This window comes from Aplysia californica, unplaced genomic scaffold (genome assembly GCF_000002075.1).
Source record: "Aplysia californica isolate F4 #8 unplaced genomic scaffold, AplCal3.0 scaffold00331, whole genome shotgun sequence".
Taxonomy (NCBI): domain Eukaryota; kingdom Metazoa; phylum Mollusca; class Gastropoda; order Aplysiida; family Aplysiidae; genus Aplysia; species Aplysia californica.
Window position 1 is genome coordinate 75,572 of NW_004797601.1, and position 17,004 is coordinate 92,575.

Here is a 17,004-nt window from a genome sequence, read left to right on the forward strand (position 1 = left end):
TATTGTTTGTTAATTAGGCCTAGTGTTTCAAGCCCCCAGCGGTACCACATGGAGTGAGAGAGGTTGGTGACGTAATACTATGAGTGTAACCTTTCACCTTGTATGTGGGCACACTTTGAACATTCCAATTATTGTGAAGGCGAAGTTTAAAAGAATTCCCAAAGGCCTTTGGGGGGGTAGATAAATTTCTGCCATGAACACCTAGCTACAATGTTGGGCAGGAGGGTCATTTTTTTACGGGGGAAGGGGTAGGGGTGTAAGTAGTATGCAATGGAAGGACTCGCTCCCCGTCCGTCCATCCGTCCGCCGGCTCAAATGCATGGAGTCTCTCCATCCGCCCGTCCGCTCGCTCGTTAAATGAACTTTGTTTCAGTCCGATGTGTAGCGAGTAGCGAACTATTCACATGCAGACGGCTCATTACCCGCCCGCTCGTTTGCAGGTAGTGCCAGCGAGTACTTCGTTACTCCCTGACACTGATTTAGCGAGCCCGACCCAACTCTAATACTAATCTTTTATTGTGGTTGTGTTCTTGTGTTGCCCCTGGGACTAAAGTCAAGGTTTTGTTTTGTTTTGTTTTCCAGCTCCAAAGTTTGAAGCACATACGGAAGCTCATCCATGGAGGACAGTATGAAGATGCAGTAAGTGCTTTAGACAAATTTGTGAAATAAAAAGATAAAGTGCTTGAGACAAGTTAACATGATAAGAAAGAAAAGAAGCTCCAAAAAGTTAGTTTGATAAAAGAGCAAAAATGAAATTGTAACGTTATCGTGTGCTTTGAAAGTCTTTCCTTCCACAGAGGTCGGTATGGAGAAAAATGAGTGGGTTTTACATTGTACAACCAGCTCTCACAGTTTAGAAGCAAAATCTGTGGCCTTGTGGAGGGTGCATTCTGATATCTGTTCAGTAGTCTCTGTTTAAAATAAATGCAGCGTTGAGGTGAAATCAGGCACGAGTCAAAATAAAGAAAACAAAGAAACCGGGATTTCTCCACACGAGAAATTTTTTGTCGCCTACTTGTGTTTTTCGTCCAATACTTTTTTGTCCATATTTGTATGTGAATTCTACAAAAAAAAAAAAACATTTATCAAAGGCACAAAAAATGCAAAATTGCAGTTTCAAAGGACTCCCTCGCTATGGAAGTCACCAAACTTTGGCGGCCATTTTCATTCAAATTTATCTCTGACACCTTATGACCCCAACCTCCTTCAATCACAGATATCTCGACTTCATTTCAAGATAGATTGGTAATTTCCATCAAAAGCAAGACTAGTGAACAAGCTTTAATATGATACCAATAACTCCATACGTCCCAAAATTGATGAGCGCCTGATTCCACCACATTGTTGCACGTATTACGTTGTCCAATTTTCACAATCAAGTAGCCTGTGACGTATCTGAAACAAGAACACTAAAGAGCATTTTGAAATGATGTTTATGATGCTGGATGTTTACCTAACTTTGATGATTGTCCGTCACTGGTTTTTGTCTGTTTATATTGATATTGCTCTCTCTGGAAAAATAGAAGGCATACCAGGCAGGGGCAGACCTAGAGAAAGTTGTCATTTGGAAAGCCTTAACAGATGCATGATGGGAAAACACCAGGATAATGTGGGAGTTTTGAGAGCATCCTAGTGGAGAAATGAATGGCAAACCGTGATTGCTGATTTTATGATGATGATACTGATTGTTTACTTTTGATTTTCCTGTCCAGGTGTCAGAGACTCATCTTCTGATTGACAAAGCTTTGCAAGGACTTCGCTACTACCAGACATACGACCGCGTATTTCTCGGGTAAGCAGCTTGTTAAAATAATTTTCCGCCAGGTTTTAGAGTAGCGACGGGGTTGTGCGACAGGGGGATCAGCGTGACCACCCTGTGGTATGAACAAATTTAGACATGCTATAATAAGAAGTTATTTGGGCATGTTGCAAGACCCGGTCTATCCTAGCACACCGCCCCTCCATAAAATGCGTCACCCTCCAGCAGGAACGGGCATCCCCGCTGTTTGTCACGCACACCCGTCCTCACTTTGCCTCACAAATACCACTACTGAGGGGAGGAGGGCAAACGAAGCAGGCATAGCACGCTGGGCCGACGATAGCAGACGAAATTTGCTTCTCATCAGTTACTGATGGGTTACCTCCCCTCTCACCAGGGAAGGTGATTTTATAAGCTTAGGGTAGCACGGACTACTGCCTCTACTCTACCTCTAAGAAGCAGCTTTTCTGATATGAAGTCAAGAGTTCATGGTCATTTTGTAAGTGTCACTCTCTCCAGTTATCCTCTTCACAGTTATAGTTTTGAACGTTTTTGTTAGAGTTTTACAGTACTAGCAACACAAATAGGTTGTGTTAGTGCTGAAGAATATGGGTGTTACTAGAGAGTAACATTCAAAGAATCACACTCTGTGTTACTATACTTGTCTCTATCTTCAACAGGCAAACCTTTTTTTTTCTCGAGTCCTTCTTCTTTTCTTTCCCTCTGTTGTTTCTGTTTATCTATCTTTTTTCTTCCCTGCACCATATGACAGTTATTGTACCGATGTACTTTTCTTTGCCTGGTATACCTGGAGGTGCCATCTCTGACTCAGAGGTTGACGTGTAATGACCTTCTATCTTTCACAGCCGTGAGCTGCCGTTGCACTTTCTGCTATACCCAGGCCAGGCCATGTCTTAATGTTGTCCTTCCATGTAACTCTTTGTCTACCCCTGGCTCTCCTGCCCCACATCCTTCCTTCAAACGCCTCTTTCACAATGGTCTGGTGTTGTATTTTTCCTCATTTTATTTTGTTACGCTTCGCTTTACTCATACTCAAACTTACTGGGTGGTTGGTGGGTGTTCTGGTGTGATTTGTTCCTTCTTTCCTATCAAACACCTATTGTCCTTATCTCTCCTTCTTTTTACTCTTTTGTAGCACATCTATTCTTCGGCACTTATATGACCTTTTTGTATTGTAAGTACCGTAAAACTTACGACCCCCCCCCCCCCCCCCCCCCCCCCAAAGAACTCAAACTCAAACTCCCAACTCCCCCCTTTATATTACACCACCCTCAGCATCAGCGTGGTCTTCGGGTTCCTGGGCTGGGTGTGCTACGTGCTGTACCTGGTGGTTCTCGAGCACACTGCTGTGGGTCAGGCCAGCGCCAGGATAACCGCTGGTCACTCGGAGGGACACACTAGACTTCTTCTGTTTGGCTCCATGGCTCTCATCATCTGTATTTTGTTGGCAGGTGAGTTCTTTGTTAGTAAACTGATGTGGCCCGTCTCACTGATTGGAAGAGAAACTAAGATTATCTGGGTGACTGCCTGGCCTTGGAAATTCTCTTAAATTTAGATAGAAGTTTTAATTTTGAATTGAATGTTAAAAATGTCCACCAAAATTCTGCAAAACATAAAACTTTTTAAACTTCTAAAAAATCAACTATGATGCGCATTTGTGTATTAAAGAACAAATGTATATAGAACTGACTTTACCAAATATACTCAGAGAAGGGGACGGTTATTTAAATGTATGCTCCAGGTGTTTACCATTTTTCTCCACACCGTTGGAAACTGTCAAGTTAAACAAATTATGCCAGACTTGTGCATCATGTTCTAAAACTTCTTTTATAAAGTGGAAACACTCAAACAATTGTCTGTATTTGGTTTGCGGTCCTCAGTGCAATCTCTCCACATGATGTGCTACGTTTACTGCCTCATGCCTGTGTTGTTGTGGTACAAGGCCTGCCAAGGGTAAGAGAACACCTCTGTCATACAGGGTTCCCACCAGGTCGGGAAATCAGGAAAAAGTCGGGGATTTTGTGAAGGGTCGGGAAGTTGAGAAAGGATAGGGCCTGTGTAATAGTAGTGTAGCTATCTAGACAGTATGGTTGATGAATCATGAAGAAGAAACAAAATTGAATCAACTGTTGGCAAGGAATATAGAGATGAATTATCTTTGTTAAGTGAAATAAGCTATTATAATCATCTATTGTTTGAAGACTATACTACAAAATGTACGTGTACATTCATTAAAAGAAATTTTGACTTTTTATCACTGATAGAAGGGATTTTTGGGGGATCATTCTTGATGCACGACGGCCTTATTTTTCCCTCAAATTGAGGTCTTGAAAAAAATTTCAAGGATTTGGTAGGGACCCTGGTCATATTCATTTTTTTATGTAAGTGTTAACGTCCCCATTAACACAAGCAAGATCATTTAGAAGGCGGCAGAAATTGGGCGAAAATATGTGTTTCTTGGAGTTCTTTATTTTGACAAGCGCCTGATTTCGCCACCATGCCTCACATTTTAAAACACTTATTTCATTGTTTGGATGTCGTGCCTCTTAGAAACAAAGCCTGCTGTGTATAAAAGGGATGATGTATACCTGCCATAGGCTTTTCTTGAATTTGTTTTGTTCTTGTGGTTACTTTCCTGGTGGGTGGTCGATGGGTGCTCTAGTGTGCTTTTCTCCTTCTTTCCTATCAAACTTCTATCGTCCTTATCTTTCCTCCTTCTGTTTTATATATGCTACTCTCTTGTAACACATAATCTATTATTTGGCACTAATATGACCTAATTGTGTTGCAAGTGCTGTAAAACTTTTACTAAAACTAAACTCTCCTCCTTCTCATCTTGGGCACTTATATGACAAATCTGTGTTGCCGTTAAACTCTTACTAAGACTCCCCCCCCCCCCCCCCCCCAATCCTTCAACAAACAAAGTTAGCTGTGTTGAAAAGGGACAGTTTACACCTTCAATGAGCTATTGTAATTGTTTCAGTTGTTCTGTTTCTCTCTTCACTTCCCAGCCTGCGACTGCTACAGTACACTGTGCGATGGACGCTGGCAAACAGACAGTTGGGACGTTTTGTCTTGTCAGTCGTCGTCAGTGCTGCTGGTCTGGAGATAATAGTGAGTGTTTTTCTTCCACTTCTTTATCAGTGCTTGCCAACCTGGGCGATATTGCCCACAAGTGGAAAAGTTTGGTAATTATAGTGGGTGGTGGGGATCAACCAACTAGTGACAGGTGTCACTTGATGCCCTTTTAGGAAATACATATAGGTAGGGGAAACAACAATTTTAGCCTCTTGAAGGTGGCAAGAGTGAATGCTGGCACTTAAAAAAGTTAGTAAGCAGTGGTCAATATTGTAAAAGCTCATGTCATCTTAAAGGGAACATGGTGATGGGTAAGATAAGGTAAAATACGTTTTATTGATCAATGGGAGAAATTTTGGATGGATATTGCAGTACATTAATGTAAAAAGATTCAGCATTAGCATAGACAAAACATACTTTCTTTAGATTAATGCTAACATAGAATCTGACACCCATACTGTCACAGCTCAATCAATTACAATATACACATTACATCATGAACATGAGAGTGCTGATGCACTCTTTTTTTTACGTGCTTTTTTTTCTTTCATTTTGCCCATTTTGTGTTTTGCAAACATTTTGAATTCTCAATTTGGGTCGTCCAGTGTCCTATGTAGCAATTCAGTAGCGCCCCTTTGACGTCCTGCGAATGACTTGAATCTGCAAATTTCTGTTAAGAGTGGCAAATTCAAGTTGCGTGTGGGAAACAAAATCCCCTCGGTAAACCGTACAGACTTGAGTGTGTTTTGTCCTCAGGTCCTGAGCTTCTATTACAGACAGCTGCTCTCTGTGGGTCTACTAGCCATGTCCCTGTGGCCCATCATCCAGTCCAGAGGTCAAGGAAGGGTCATGGGGCGGCCCTGGATTGCTGTCGGCTGGTCTCTCACATGCACGCTGGTGGGAATGTTCCCTTTGATGCCTGTGGTCGGAAGGGAGACGAGATATGCGTTGGTGTAAGTGTTTTTGCTTTGTTTTTGTTTAACTACTAACATCCAGTAAAAGAAATTCAGTGTGTACATGATGGTATGCATGTATCTATGAATCCTATTTGTGTATGTATAGAATATGGTATGCCATAATAAACCAATTTCCCTTTGGGGATCAATAGAAGTGCTTTATTAATATTTGATTGATTTATTTTTTTATTATTTTTTTTCTTCGTTTCCTCACACACTTACTGTTTCATTACAGGACATCCAGTGGTCTCCTTGCTGTGTTTATTGGTGCTCTAATCCTTTACAGGTAATCTGATATTTCTATGTGTATATTTATATGGGAAGAGGTAGTCTGATTCTCTTGGGTGTGTGTGTGAAGGGCAGGGGGGGGGGAGGTTTCTGGGAAGATTCTCATAGACTGTAAAAGATCTTGTCAGTTTTTTAGTGTTTGAGTACTTAATCGGTTGCTTGCACTGTTAGCTTCCCGGGAAGCCGAGACTGTTTCTGGGTGTTCAAGGGTCTGGTGAGATAATAGTAGGCCTATAGATTGCAAAATGTATAGAGCTCTGTGTTGGGTGGGGATATGCGCTATACAAATGCTGTTTATTATTTTGAAGAGGTGGTGTGTTTACCTGGTGTATGTTTGTCTGGGAGGAGGTAGTTCGGTTCCCATGTGTGGGTTTATCTGAGAAGAAGATGTCAGTTATAGGATTGGTTGGTTGCCAATTTTATTTCATTTTCCTGGACAGCTATTTTTTTCTGGTTATTGGTGTTTGGGGTATTTTTTTTCAAATTTCATAGTTTGGTTTTTCAATTTTTTGTTTTTGTTTTCTCAATTGAAATACAGGGTGTCATTTTCAAGACATTTCAAGATTCTCTGTGGTTTCCAGGTGAGTCCCCTTTGAGATTGGTTTTGTTAGGCAATTTTTAAAAACACTCTTGTGAAATGCATTAAAGTGTCAATTTTTGACATGGATGGCACATTTTTTAAAAGGAGATGCGCAGTTACTTGACAAATTTAGATAAATAGATGATTCTATCGTTCACTTTCAAAGTATCTTAAAAGCTTGTTTGGGGCCTCTATCTCGGAAGGTTCTGTTTCTTGATTGTAGGGTGTACACGTGTACCTCACTGACTTTGTTTCATTTTATCATGCTTTATTTAGTTGTGTTTGTGTTAACTTATGACTGGTGTTGTGGCATAAAAAAAAATAAACAAAAGTGACCATAGCTACCCACTGGCATCGGAATTTTAATTGTTGACCTGTAGTAAACGATATATTTTCCTAAAAACAAAAACAGACATATAGAAATTCATTCGTACCAACTGCAGTGAGGTTACTGAACACACAGTTGCTGCAAATGAAACAAAGAGAGAGAGAGAGAATGTTTTATGGAGAGGGTTGTTTCAGCACGTAAGACATGTATTTACTAATATCCAGTCTTGTTGTGTGTATGTGTGAGTGCACCTAACCTTTGTAACATTCACTGCCTTTGTAAACGACCAAGACAAATTTCCCCCTGAGAGATGAATAAAGATTGTCATTGTCAGTGTCATTGTCATCTTTTGAGTTCCTACTATTTGTCCCATGTCTTGATTTGGTGCCAGATATTTGTGTGTTACATAGAAACATGTTAATCTTCTAGTGATTATTATGCTTCAAGATAAAAAAAAAGCAGGAAAAAAAGTTTTACTTTAGCGTAGTTCCATATAGAAGTGTCCCCTCACTTCACCCAATAAAACGAATGCAAAACTTAAGTATGCCGAAAAGACTAGTAAAAAGCCTTTAACAGCTGTTAAATGATCACTGGGTTTTATCTCCCAACATCCTCACTCCACACAGTCGACGCAGGAATTTGGTGAGCTAGGCTAAGAAGTCGATGGCCCTGGTTCAAATCCCAGACTGGGCATTCTTGAATTTGGGTCATTTTGTGGAGTTTTCAAAGCTCTTAACCCATTTGGCTTGGTCCTATCGGAGGCAGACTTTAAATCCATAGGTTCTGCCTGTTGAATAACCTAACAATGTTGATAAGGGCATTAAACCCATACACTTACTTTTCCTTACAGCTGATGCTGATAGCTGTGTCAGTCCTGACGGTCAAGCTGACATCTGAGAGTATCGCTGACAGGCAGGGACTGCCCTGGTTCTGTCAGCTCTGTAGCTGGTTGGTGCTGGGTGAGTAGCATCTTCACAGGGTCAGAGGTCACCAGACCGCACACTTCCATGTTGTTTTTTTGTTTTATGTTTTTGAATGTTGGTGTACCCAGACCTGCCTGTCATCCCGATTTAATCGGGATATCCCGATTTTTCGCCCCAAATCTCAAACATACCAATTTTCCTGATTTCGATCCACATTTTTTGTTGTTTGTTTCTCAGGATTTGTCCAAAAACTTCACTCCCTTCTTCTCTGTTGCCAGGAACTTGGAGCACTATATAATTTTCCTAAATGTCGATGCTGGATTTAATAGTTGACTCACCCCAAGTTGTGTTGGAACTTTGCTTGCACGTGTTTCTAACTATTATTGAAATAGCATCAATTTGGCATTCCGACTAGGGACATTCTCAAAATCCTTTTTTTTTCCCTTGCCCATTTATATGAGATTGACGCCATTTGATAAGTAGAAAAAAAAGTGCATATAATAGTGTCCAATAGTGTATTATGTGCATACTTAGTATAACAAGTAACTGTAATAGCAGATAGAGTTTCTAGGATTATAGATGTAAGTCATTGATCTGAGAACAGTAATTATTTTAGATATAATGGTGGTGATGAGTGATGATGTGGGATTGCGTTTAAGTAGCCTAATGTTAGCATTAGTCCTATCTTCCTCTGCTCCAATGAGTCACAAGGCACGTGGGCACCCTCTATCCTGTTTCCTACTTGAACCATCTTTAATGTCACAGTGAAGTTCCGAAATGGAGGACACAGCACATTGTCAAGATCTACTTTACTTTTTATTTCCACTCAGAATTCCCCATGATGGCCTCTCCTTTTTCAATTGCGACATGCAAATGATTATTCGTAGTTCTACTGTTACTTTCAAAGCAAGCTCTGTCTGAGTTCTGGTTAGTCAGGCCAGTCATCAAGACCCGTCAGTTAAACCATTCCAATCACTCGTTCGCATCACATGACATGACTTCGGCGCATGAGCTCTGCGTTTTGTCAGGGACCGTCTGTTGATGGGGATAAGTAAGGTTTATACGCACTGGTTGAAGCGTCTATTGGGACTTTGGGGGGTGGGGCGGTGTAATGTTAGACACTTGGATTGGGAGTGCTTGACATGATACTTCAGGATTTTAAAAGAATACTTTTATGATGAAACACACACACACACACGCATGCACACACACACACACACACACACACACACACACACACACACACACACACACACACACACACACACACACACACACAGCATATACATGGAAATATTTATGGAAACCCCAGGAACATTTTTAGTTAGCTTGGCAGTTGCCTTGGTGATTTGTCGTTTATCCCTATTTTTTTCTCACCAAATCCCAATTGTTTCCCTCTGAGATCCTGATTTTTAGATTTCATAGAGTGGCAGGTCTATGTACCCCCCTACATGATACAATTTAGATCATGTAGGAGGCAGGCTTCTGACGCTGCCTGTCAGGTTGAGAGAGATACAGCATCCCAGCAGAAAGACAGAGATACTCAATAAAAATGTTCTCCCCACTCGGTACTCAAACTCTGGTCTCTTGGGTGCAACAGTGAAGTGCCTAACTACTACACCACAGATGCCTGTCCTGTGTGACTGCTTGGCGGGTGCTCTGGTGTGGTTTGCTCCTTGTGGGTCGGCCCGCCCTGACAGACAGGGTTGGAAGCCCGTCTGCTAAATGATCTAAATTGTCTTGATGAGGACATAAAAACATCTACTTTGATAAAATAGATTTTTTTAAAATTTGAATGAGAGGGAAAACATTTTAATAATGTAATACGGAGAACAACTTTCTACTGCATAATGTTACGGCAATAAATATTAACTGTTATCATGGTGGGTCTTTGTTGACCCCATTGGGCTTGACCTTATCTAACTTCTGAAATGACCTTGACCTTGTTGCCTGTAATGAACTGAGAGTGTTCATATAGCAGCCTGGTTATGGCAGGTATTACATAAGCAAATGGGTATTGTTTTTGTGGGTTTTTTCACAGATTATGTAAAACATTTATTGGCTTTTAGATATAAATCACAGTGATGTCATTTGATCCTTTGATTGGAAGGGATATGGAACCTTAATTATCATGTTGTCTGTATGTGACTTTGTGAGTCAGTGACAATAATGGTGCTTGATAGTTTGTTTATTCTCAGCAAGGGGCGATGAATGTGAATGAGATATGTATGGTCACTGCTCAGCCCCCTTATTTATTAGCATAGTTCCAGGGTCAAAAGGTTGTTGTTTTTTTTATTCATTATTTTATTTATTCATTCATTTATGAATGCTACCTTCCTTTCCGTCTTTTTTTCATGCTTTCATTTATTCTTTCATGTGTGTGTTGTTAAATGGTGTCTTTGATGTGGGTTTTGTCTTTTGATTTGTCAGTTATGTGGAGCGATAATTCTATGTTATATAGCACTTGAAATTTTCAACACCCCCCGGGGCGGTGCCACTGACTGAAGTGTCTTTAAGGCCATTCCCAAAAGCGGGACATTAACTATGTTCTTATGCACAGTAGAATTGTAATTGTAAATGGGCTGATTCATCAATGTCATGCTCATAACTGTGCCTGAACTGCAACAGGGAACTGCTGCTTTTTTTTCCTAATCTTTACTATTGTCATTTTTTCCTCTACTTCTTTTGTTTGTTTGTCACACACTTGTGACCCACTGTTTCCTGGGTGCCTTGATAGTGGAAGCAGACTTTGTGTTGTTGAAGCTAGAGAGGTGAACAGAGTAAGCCTGATTCACTGTAAGGACTTCTGTGTTGACATCCACCCCTTGGGGCTCATATGACCATATGCAGTTGCGAGCACCGTAAAACCTCTACTTAAACAAAGCCTTCTAGGGATCAGGCCGTATATACTTTCACTTATTATTATTTATTCATTCATGCTTTCATCTATTTCTACATTCATTCCATCCAGGTTGCTGCCTACCTGTGGCCCTGTTCAGCCCCACATGTCTGCGTGATCGTCTGCTCTCTCTGTCTGCCGCCCTCCTAGCCCCATATATCCTGCTCAGTATAACGTATCCTTGACATTTTGTCTGTATGAGAAATATTTGTAGGGATTTTTAAAAACCTGTGTTACCCACTTAAGTATTTTTTTTTAATCCATTTTTTTTTTTCACCTCCATCAATACAATTTTGATCATTTAGGAGGTGGGCTTCTGACCATACTTGTTAGGGCCAGCCTGGGTTAAGAGGGATGCAACATCCCAGCAGAAAGGCCGAGATACATGATAAAAATTCCTCCCCACTCGAGAGGTTATTATTTTTTTTTTATAGTAAATACCTTTGCCAAAGTGAGATCATTCAGAAGTCTAGTGATCACATATACCGAGTTCGGTCTACACAATGCAAGAGGCTTTGTCGAGAGTTGATCATACGTGTTGTACTCACCAAACTGAAGCCTGCCATTATGTCATGTTTCTGGACAATTTTGTACACAGATGTTACCTGCCTTCAGGGGTAATGCCACTGCTGCCGTCGTAATGGAAAACGACGAATGGTCCTGCGCAGGTAGCGAGGCAAATTTTTCAGGAGAGGCAAAAACAGTTTTCACTTTATAACTCTTCTATTTTTCACTCTTTTAAGCTGTAATTCACCAATTATCTGATTGAGGTGTTCATAAAGCAGTTTCTAAAGTTTGAATGGCTTAGGTTAAAAAGTAGCAAAGTTATTCGACATTCGTCGTTCTCCCTTACACTGCGCGCCCGCAGGTGAGCCTTGCGATGTACGCGAAAACGACGAATGGTACGGTTCGTCGTTCTCCTTTACACTCGTGAACGTTTATGGGCGTAGGCGATGGTCAGTTGTGACGCATTATTGACAGTAATGATCGTGTACTGGTTACTACAAATAAAAAATAAGACGTATACAAACTAGCTATTATACGTATAAAGTTAGGTGTTTGTTAGATATCAACTGTAACTCGGTAAACGTCCTTTTTTTCCCTTCCTCGCTTGGCTAAATACTACACAGTCAGTGTACAAATCAGATGTGTACACATTTTCAACAGCTTGATTTAAAACCGTCTCATTCGGAACCAAAGTTTGGTCTCCATGATATCGCTTTATAGTATTCTCTTCAGAAGCGAGTTTTACTTTTATTTTCGCTAATTGCCAAATTTTCTCTGCACAACCAAAGGGATCAACAATGTTACAATGTCAATAATACGATCAGATAATTGCAAAGTCAAACTTTCACGTAAGAAATGTAACAATCTGACAAGACTGTATCACAAGCGCTTTTGGGAGAGGTAATGCGACGCTTTGTATTTAATAAAGGATTCAGTTGATCGGATCGGAAAACATACCACAAAGTAGAGATCTACAAGGACAGTTTGAATCTGCAAGACATTATTGTACTCGATCGTAACGTCCGTCAAGTCTTTAAAAAAATCGTAAAGCAAGACTAAGTGTCACCACAATACGTCCACTTTTTAAGTTGGACAAAGAAATTTACTCTCATAACGCAGTGTCATTAATTGCTTGGTAATTCTATAAAGATGCCGACCAGTGACACGTGCTAGACAAATTGCGGCACTATAACCATCGTTGGGATTTGGGATGTCAAATGACTGGACAGCAAACTAACATGATGTTAGTCTGTGAACATCTGGCGGACACTAATATGCAGTGCTAATAAATTTCTCTCTGAATACTTTTTTGACCCTCCCATCTCCACCCCTTTCCCCCTGTTCCCATCCATTTTCCCCTCTCTCCCGCTTGCTCTTGTCAATTCACACATCAGCCTAGGCCTAATACGTGAAGACAGACAACAAGACACACTAAGTTATACATTCTTATAAACCTGGTCGACGGTACTCCGGGGGAGGGGGTGGTAGTGTATTTGTTTGCTAAAAACCTAGTATGTTTGTACTGACGCAACAGTGACCAATTGTCATTCGTCGCCCATGCCGAATTTGCCCAACGGCAGAGACCAGGGGACAATGCCGAACGAGCAGTGATCCTTGACCGGTGTAAGGGAAAACGACGAACTCTCAATTATGCAACAACGGATTAGGATATGACTAAAATTTTAACACCATCAGATGCAGAATTAAATACTCTATGAAATATGTAAAAATACAAAAATCGAAAAATTTGGACCTTTCGTCGTTTTCCCTTACGACGGCAGACTGACTGTAGTGTCTCTAGGCCATTCCCAAAGGTTGGGCATTTCTCATTTAAGCACAGTAGAATTGTAAATGGGCTCATTCATGTCACCCTCATAACTGTGTCTGATCTACAACAGGGAACTGCTGCTTTTTCTTTTCTAATCCTTACTATTGTCATTTTTCCTCTTCTTCTTTTGCATGTTTGTCACTCTCTTGTGACCTGCTATTTCCAGGGTACCTTGATAGTCGAAGCAGACCTTGTGCTGTTGAAGCTAGAGAGGTGAGCAGAATAAGTCTGATTCCCTGTAAAGACTTCTCTGTTGACACCCACCCCTTGGTGCTCATATGACCTTATGCAGTTACGAGCGCCGTAAAACCCTCTACTATTTTTGTTTTTAAAAAGATGTTACCTGTCGAAAACTGGACCTCTTTATTGGGAAAGAGCTGTGAAACTACAATAATAATTGTCTAAGGCGGCCACAACATAGTTGAGAAGAAAAGTGGCCATCTTAGAAGGTGGATGTCGTACACAGTGTCATTAACATGTTTTAAAAATCACAGGGGGGGGGGGGGGGGGAGGGGGGATGGGAAGTGGTTGTTTTGTACAGGTAACTGTTTCAAACTGGTGGCCGTTAGAGCTGAGATGACTGTCGTTACTTGTTGTCTTAACCGTCCTATCAGATACGAGGGTATGTTCATCCTGTCTCTCCTGGCTCTTTTGTACTTCTGGTTACAGATGGAGCACACAGAGTCCCTTGTTGCCAGGCGACAGGTACGTGTGTGTATGTGTACATTTGACATGTGTGTATGTGTTTCATGTGACAGGTACGTGTGTGTGTGTACATGTGACTGGTATGTGTGTGTGTATACATGTGTGTACATGTGACAGGTATGTATGTGTGTACATGTGACAGGTATGTTTGTGTGTATACATATGTGTACATGAGGCAGGTATGTATGTGTTTCATGTGACAGGTACGTGTGTGTGTGTGTACATGTGACAGGTATGTATGTGTGTAGACATGTGTGTACATTTGGCAGGTATGTATGTTTGTACATATGACAGGTATGTATGTGTGTACATGTGACAGGTATGTGTGTATGTATACGTACATGAGTGTACATATGACAGGTATGTACGCACGTACATGTGACAGGTATGTGTGTGTATACGTATACATGTGTGTACATGTGACAGGTATGAATGTGTGTACATGTGACAGATATGTGTGTGTGTACATAAATATGTGTACATATGACAGGTATGTATGCCTGTACCTGTGACAGGTATGAATGTGTATTCATGTGACAGGTATGAGTGTGTATACATATGTGTACATATGACAGCTGTGTATGTGTGTACATGTGACATGTATGTGTATGTGTACATGTGTGTACATATGACAGGTATGTATGTGTGTACATGTGACAGGTATGTATGTGGGCACATGTGTATGTATGTCCTGAAACTGATGGTGCTGTGGAGAATTCTTGGTGGTGCCATTGGTAAGACTTTAGGAATGATGCTTGACTCTTGATGTGTTGGAATTTTTTTGTTTCTTTTGGGCTAGCATTACGATACTTTTCATAAGTTGCTTTTTTTTTTGGGGGGGGGGGGGGTAGGGGGGTTGTTTTTCAAGTGATTTATGTGAATAATCATTGAATAAATAATAAGAATAATTTCTATTATTAGAGATGATACGAAGAGTACAAATTTCTGACAAAGATGAAAAAAGGAGAAAAACTATGATCTTATCAGTAGCTGAAATACACATAATTACAATGGTATTGTGCGTAAATCTTTCAAAATTGAAAATAGATATTATGAATGGATGCCACATCTCTACTTTAAAGGGAGCTACAAAACAATTTTTTATGAATAGCCATATTAGGCATGAAAGGTAGCCCAGCCACATTTATGCTGAAGTCTTGAAAAATACAGACAAGATCTCGTGGGTGTAGAGCCACATGTTTGCATGACTTTTACAAGTCTTAGGCTTATAGCCTGATTTGTCATAGCAAGTTTTGTTTGAAACAGTAAATGTTAGCGTTTCCAGCATTTAAAAGATCGATTTCAAGCTACGAGCATGCATTACCTGCCACAATGTTCAGAAGAGAATGAAAATTTGATATATCACTACCTTTGAGTTACAAAGTTCTATCAGACATTTTTGGCCATTTTGAGTTGCTAAAACCATAAGGTCAGAAACGAAATGTTCTAACTGCTCTATCAAAATCATATGATTATTCGTAGTAGCTCACAAAACATGATTCGAGGAATTGCATTTGAAAAAGCTTGACATGTTGTGAAACTGAAAACTTTTCTAGTCAAATTTCTGAAAACTTGGTACTGAGCAGATAGAACTTGTAATTCTAGGGTAGCGGTTTGAGGATGCAGTTGCAGTACAGGCCAGCAGGTGAATGAGAGAAAACAATAGTACAGCATCTAGTCTGTCGACGTGCCAACTTCTAAGAATTAAGAGAGAGCTACACGATATCTGTGTCTGAATAGGCGGAGAGCAGGCTTTTACGTCAGGTCATAAAATTACAAATTAGTGTGAGCATCAGTCATGAGGATGTGCATAGCGATGTATGTTTGATGAGAGTATCGATTACAGTAACTTGACGTCAGGGGGAGACAGTAAAAGGACATTTGAAATAGGTTTCAACTTTTGCCCCTGCGCTAACCATGAATATATGATTCTGTTTCTGCTTTGCCCTGCACTAAATTTGAATATATGGCTTTGTTTCTATTTCGCCCCACCCACACTAAAATGTGAATACTTAGTTTACATTGAATGTCTGGCTGTAATTATTTAAGTGCGCACTGGTTTCAAACACACAGAATGCTTACTCAGCTTTTTGTTCACTTCACAATGCAGCGTTGTTCATCAGTTTTTTAAGACTTGCTGCTCAAAGGGTTTAAGAAAACAGTTGTCTGTGGTGTAGCGATTAGTCACTTTGCCGGGGCATATAGGAAGACTTAGTTTGTTTCCTTAGTGGGGAGAAATTTTTATCAAATATGTCCGTCTCTTTGCTGGGATATTGTATCCCAGGTCTCAGCCCAGGTAGGGTCGGAAGCCCACCTCCTAAAAGATCTAACTGATATTCATGGGTGCATAAGAACACCTTCTGGTACTGGAGTTTAAGTAAGGCAAACTCACAGCTCTTCTTTTTTACTCCTCTTTGCTTTTGTTTTCACACAGTTTCCTGTTTTGGCCATATGTAGCATGTTAGTTTATTTCTACATGGCAATGGATAGAAGGGCGGGAGCCCATCTGTCACTGGATCGATTACAACAATAACAACACGATAGCTTGTGACAGGAGGGTGTCTTTGGAAAGGCTTAGTTGTTTCCATTTTCCTTTTTTTATTTCAACAATTCAGTTCCATAAACCTGTATGCCATATTGACAAACTGATGGACAGACAGATAGACAGACAGACAGAGGGACAAAGAAATAAAGAGACAAGGGGCATAGAGGAAGAACAATGAAGAAGAGGGAGATTTCATCAAAGGAAGATGAGATAAGAAAGAAGTGTTTGGGACTTATTTAACATTAAACACACACACAGGCACACACACACACACACACACATACACATATACACACACACATACACATACACACACACATACATAGAAAAGAGAGAGAGAGAGAAAGAGGGATAGATAGATAGAGAGAAAAAGAAGAAGGGGAGAGGATGTTCAGAGGAAGAGAGAGACATAGATATAGAAAGAAAGAGTATTTAAAGAGAATAAAGTATGGAAGAATGAGGTAGGGATACAGTGATTGACATGTTGTTTTCCCATTGCATGTAACGTTAATAAGTTTGGTTTAAAAAATAATAAAAAATCTTTCGGGCAGAGGGATTTAGATAGATAGAGAGAAAAAAGATGCAGG

At 40.4% G+C, this 17,004-nt stretch overlaps 1 protein-coding gene across 2 annotated transcripts in view; it reads left to right on the forward strand.

The window, feature by feature from the left end:
• LOC101846750 (GPI ethanolamine phosphate transferase 1) overlaps positions 1-17,004 on the forward strand; it is a gene marked incomplete at its 5' end in the record, with an annotated part of 43,712 nt that overhangs the window by 17,266 nt on the left and 9,442 nt on the right. The window contains 11 exon segments of one of the 2 annotated variants that reach the window (XM_005102571.2): positions 583-639; positions 1,713-1,792; positions 3,056-3,231; positions 3,661-3,733; positions 4,792-4,894; positions 5,615-5,811; positions 6,050-6,100; positions 6,641-6,683; positions 7,861-7,969; positions 10,905-11,007; positions 13,782-13,872. In XM_005102571.2, coding sequence (XP_005102628.1) covers positions 583-639; positions 1,713-1,792; positions 3,056-3,231; positions 3,661-3,733; positions 4,792-4,894; positions 5,615-5,811; positions 6,050-6,100; positions 6,641-6,683; positions 7,861-7,969; positions 10,905-11,007; positions 13,782-13,872 — 1,083 coding nt within the window. 2 annotated transcript variants of the gene reach the window in all.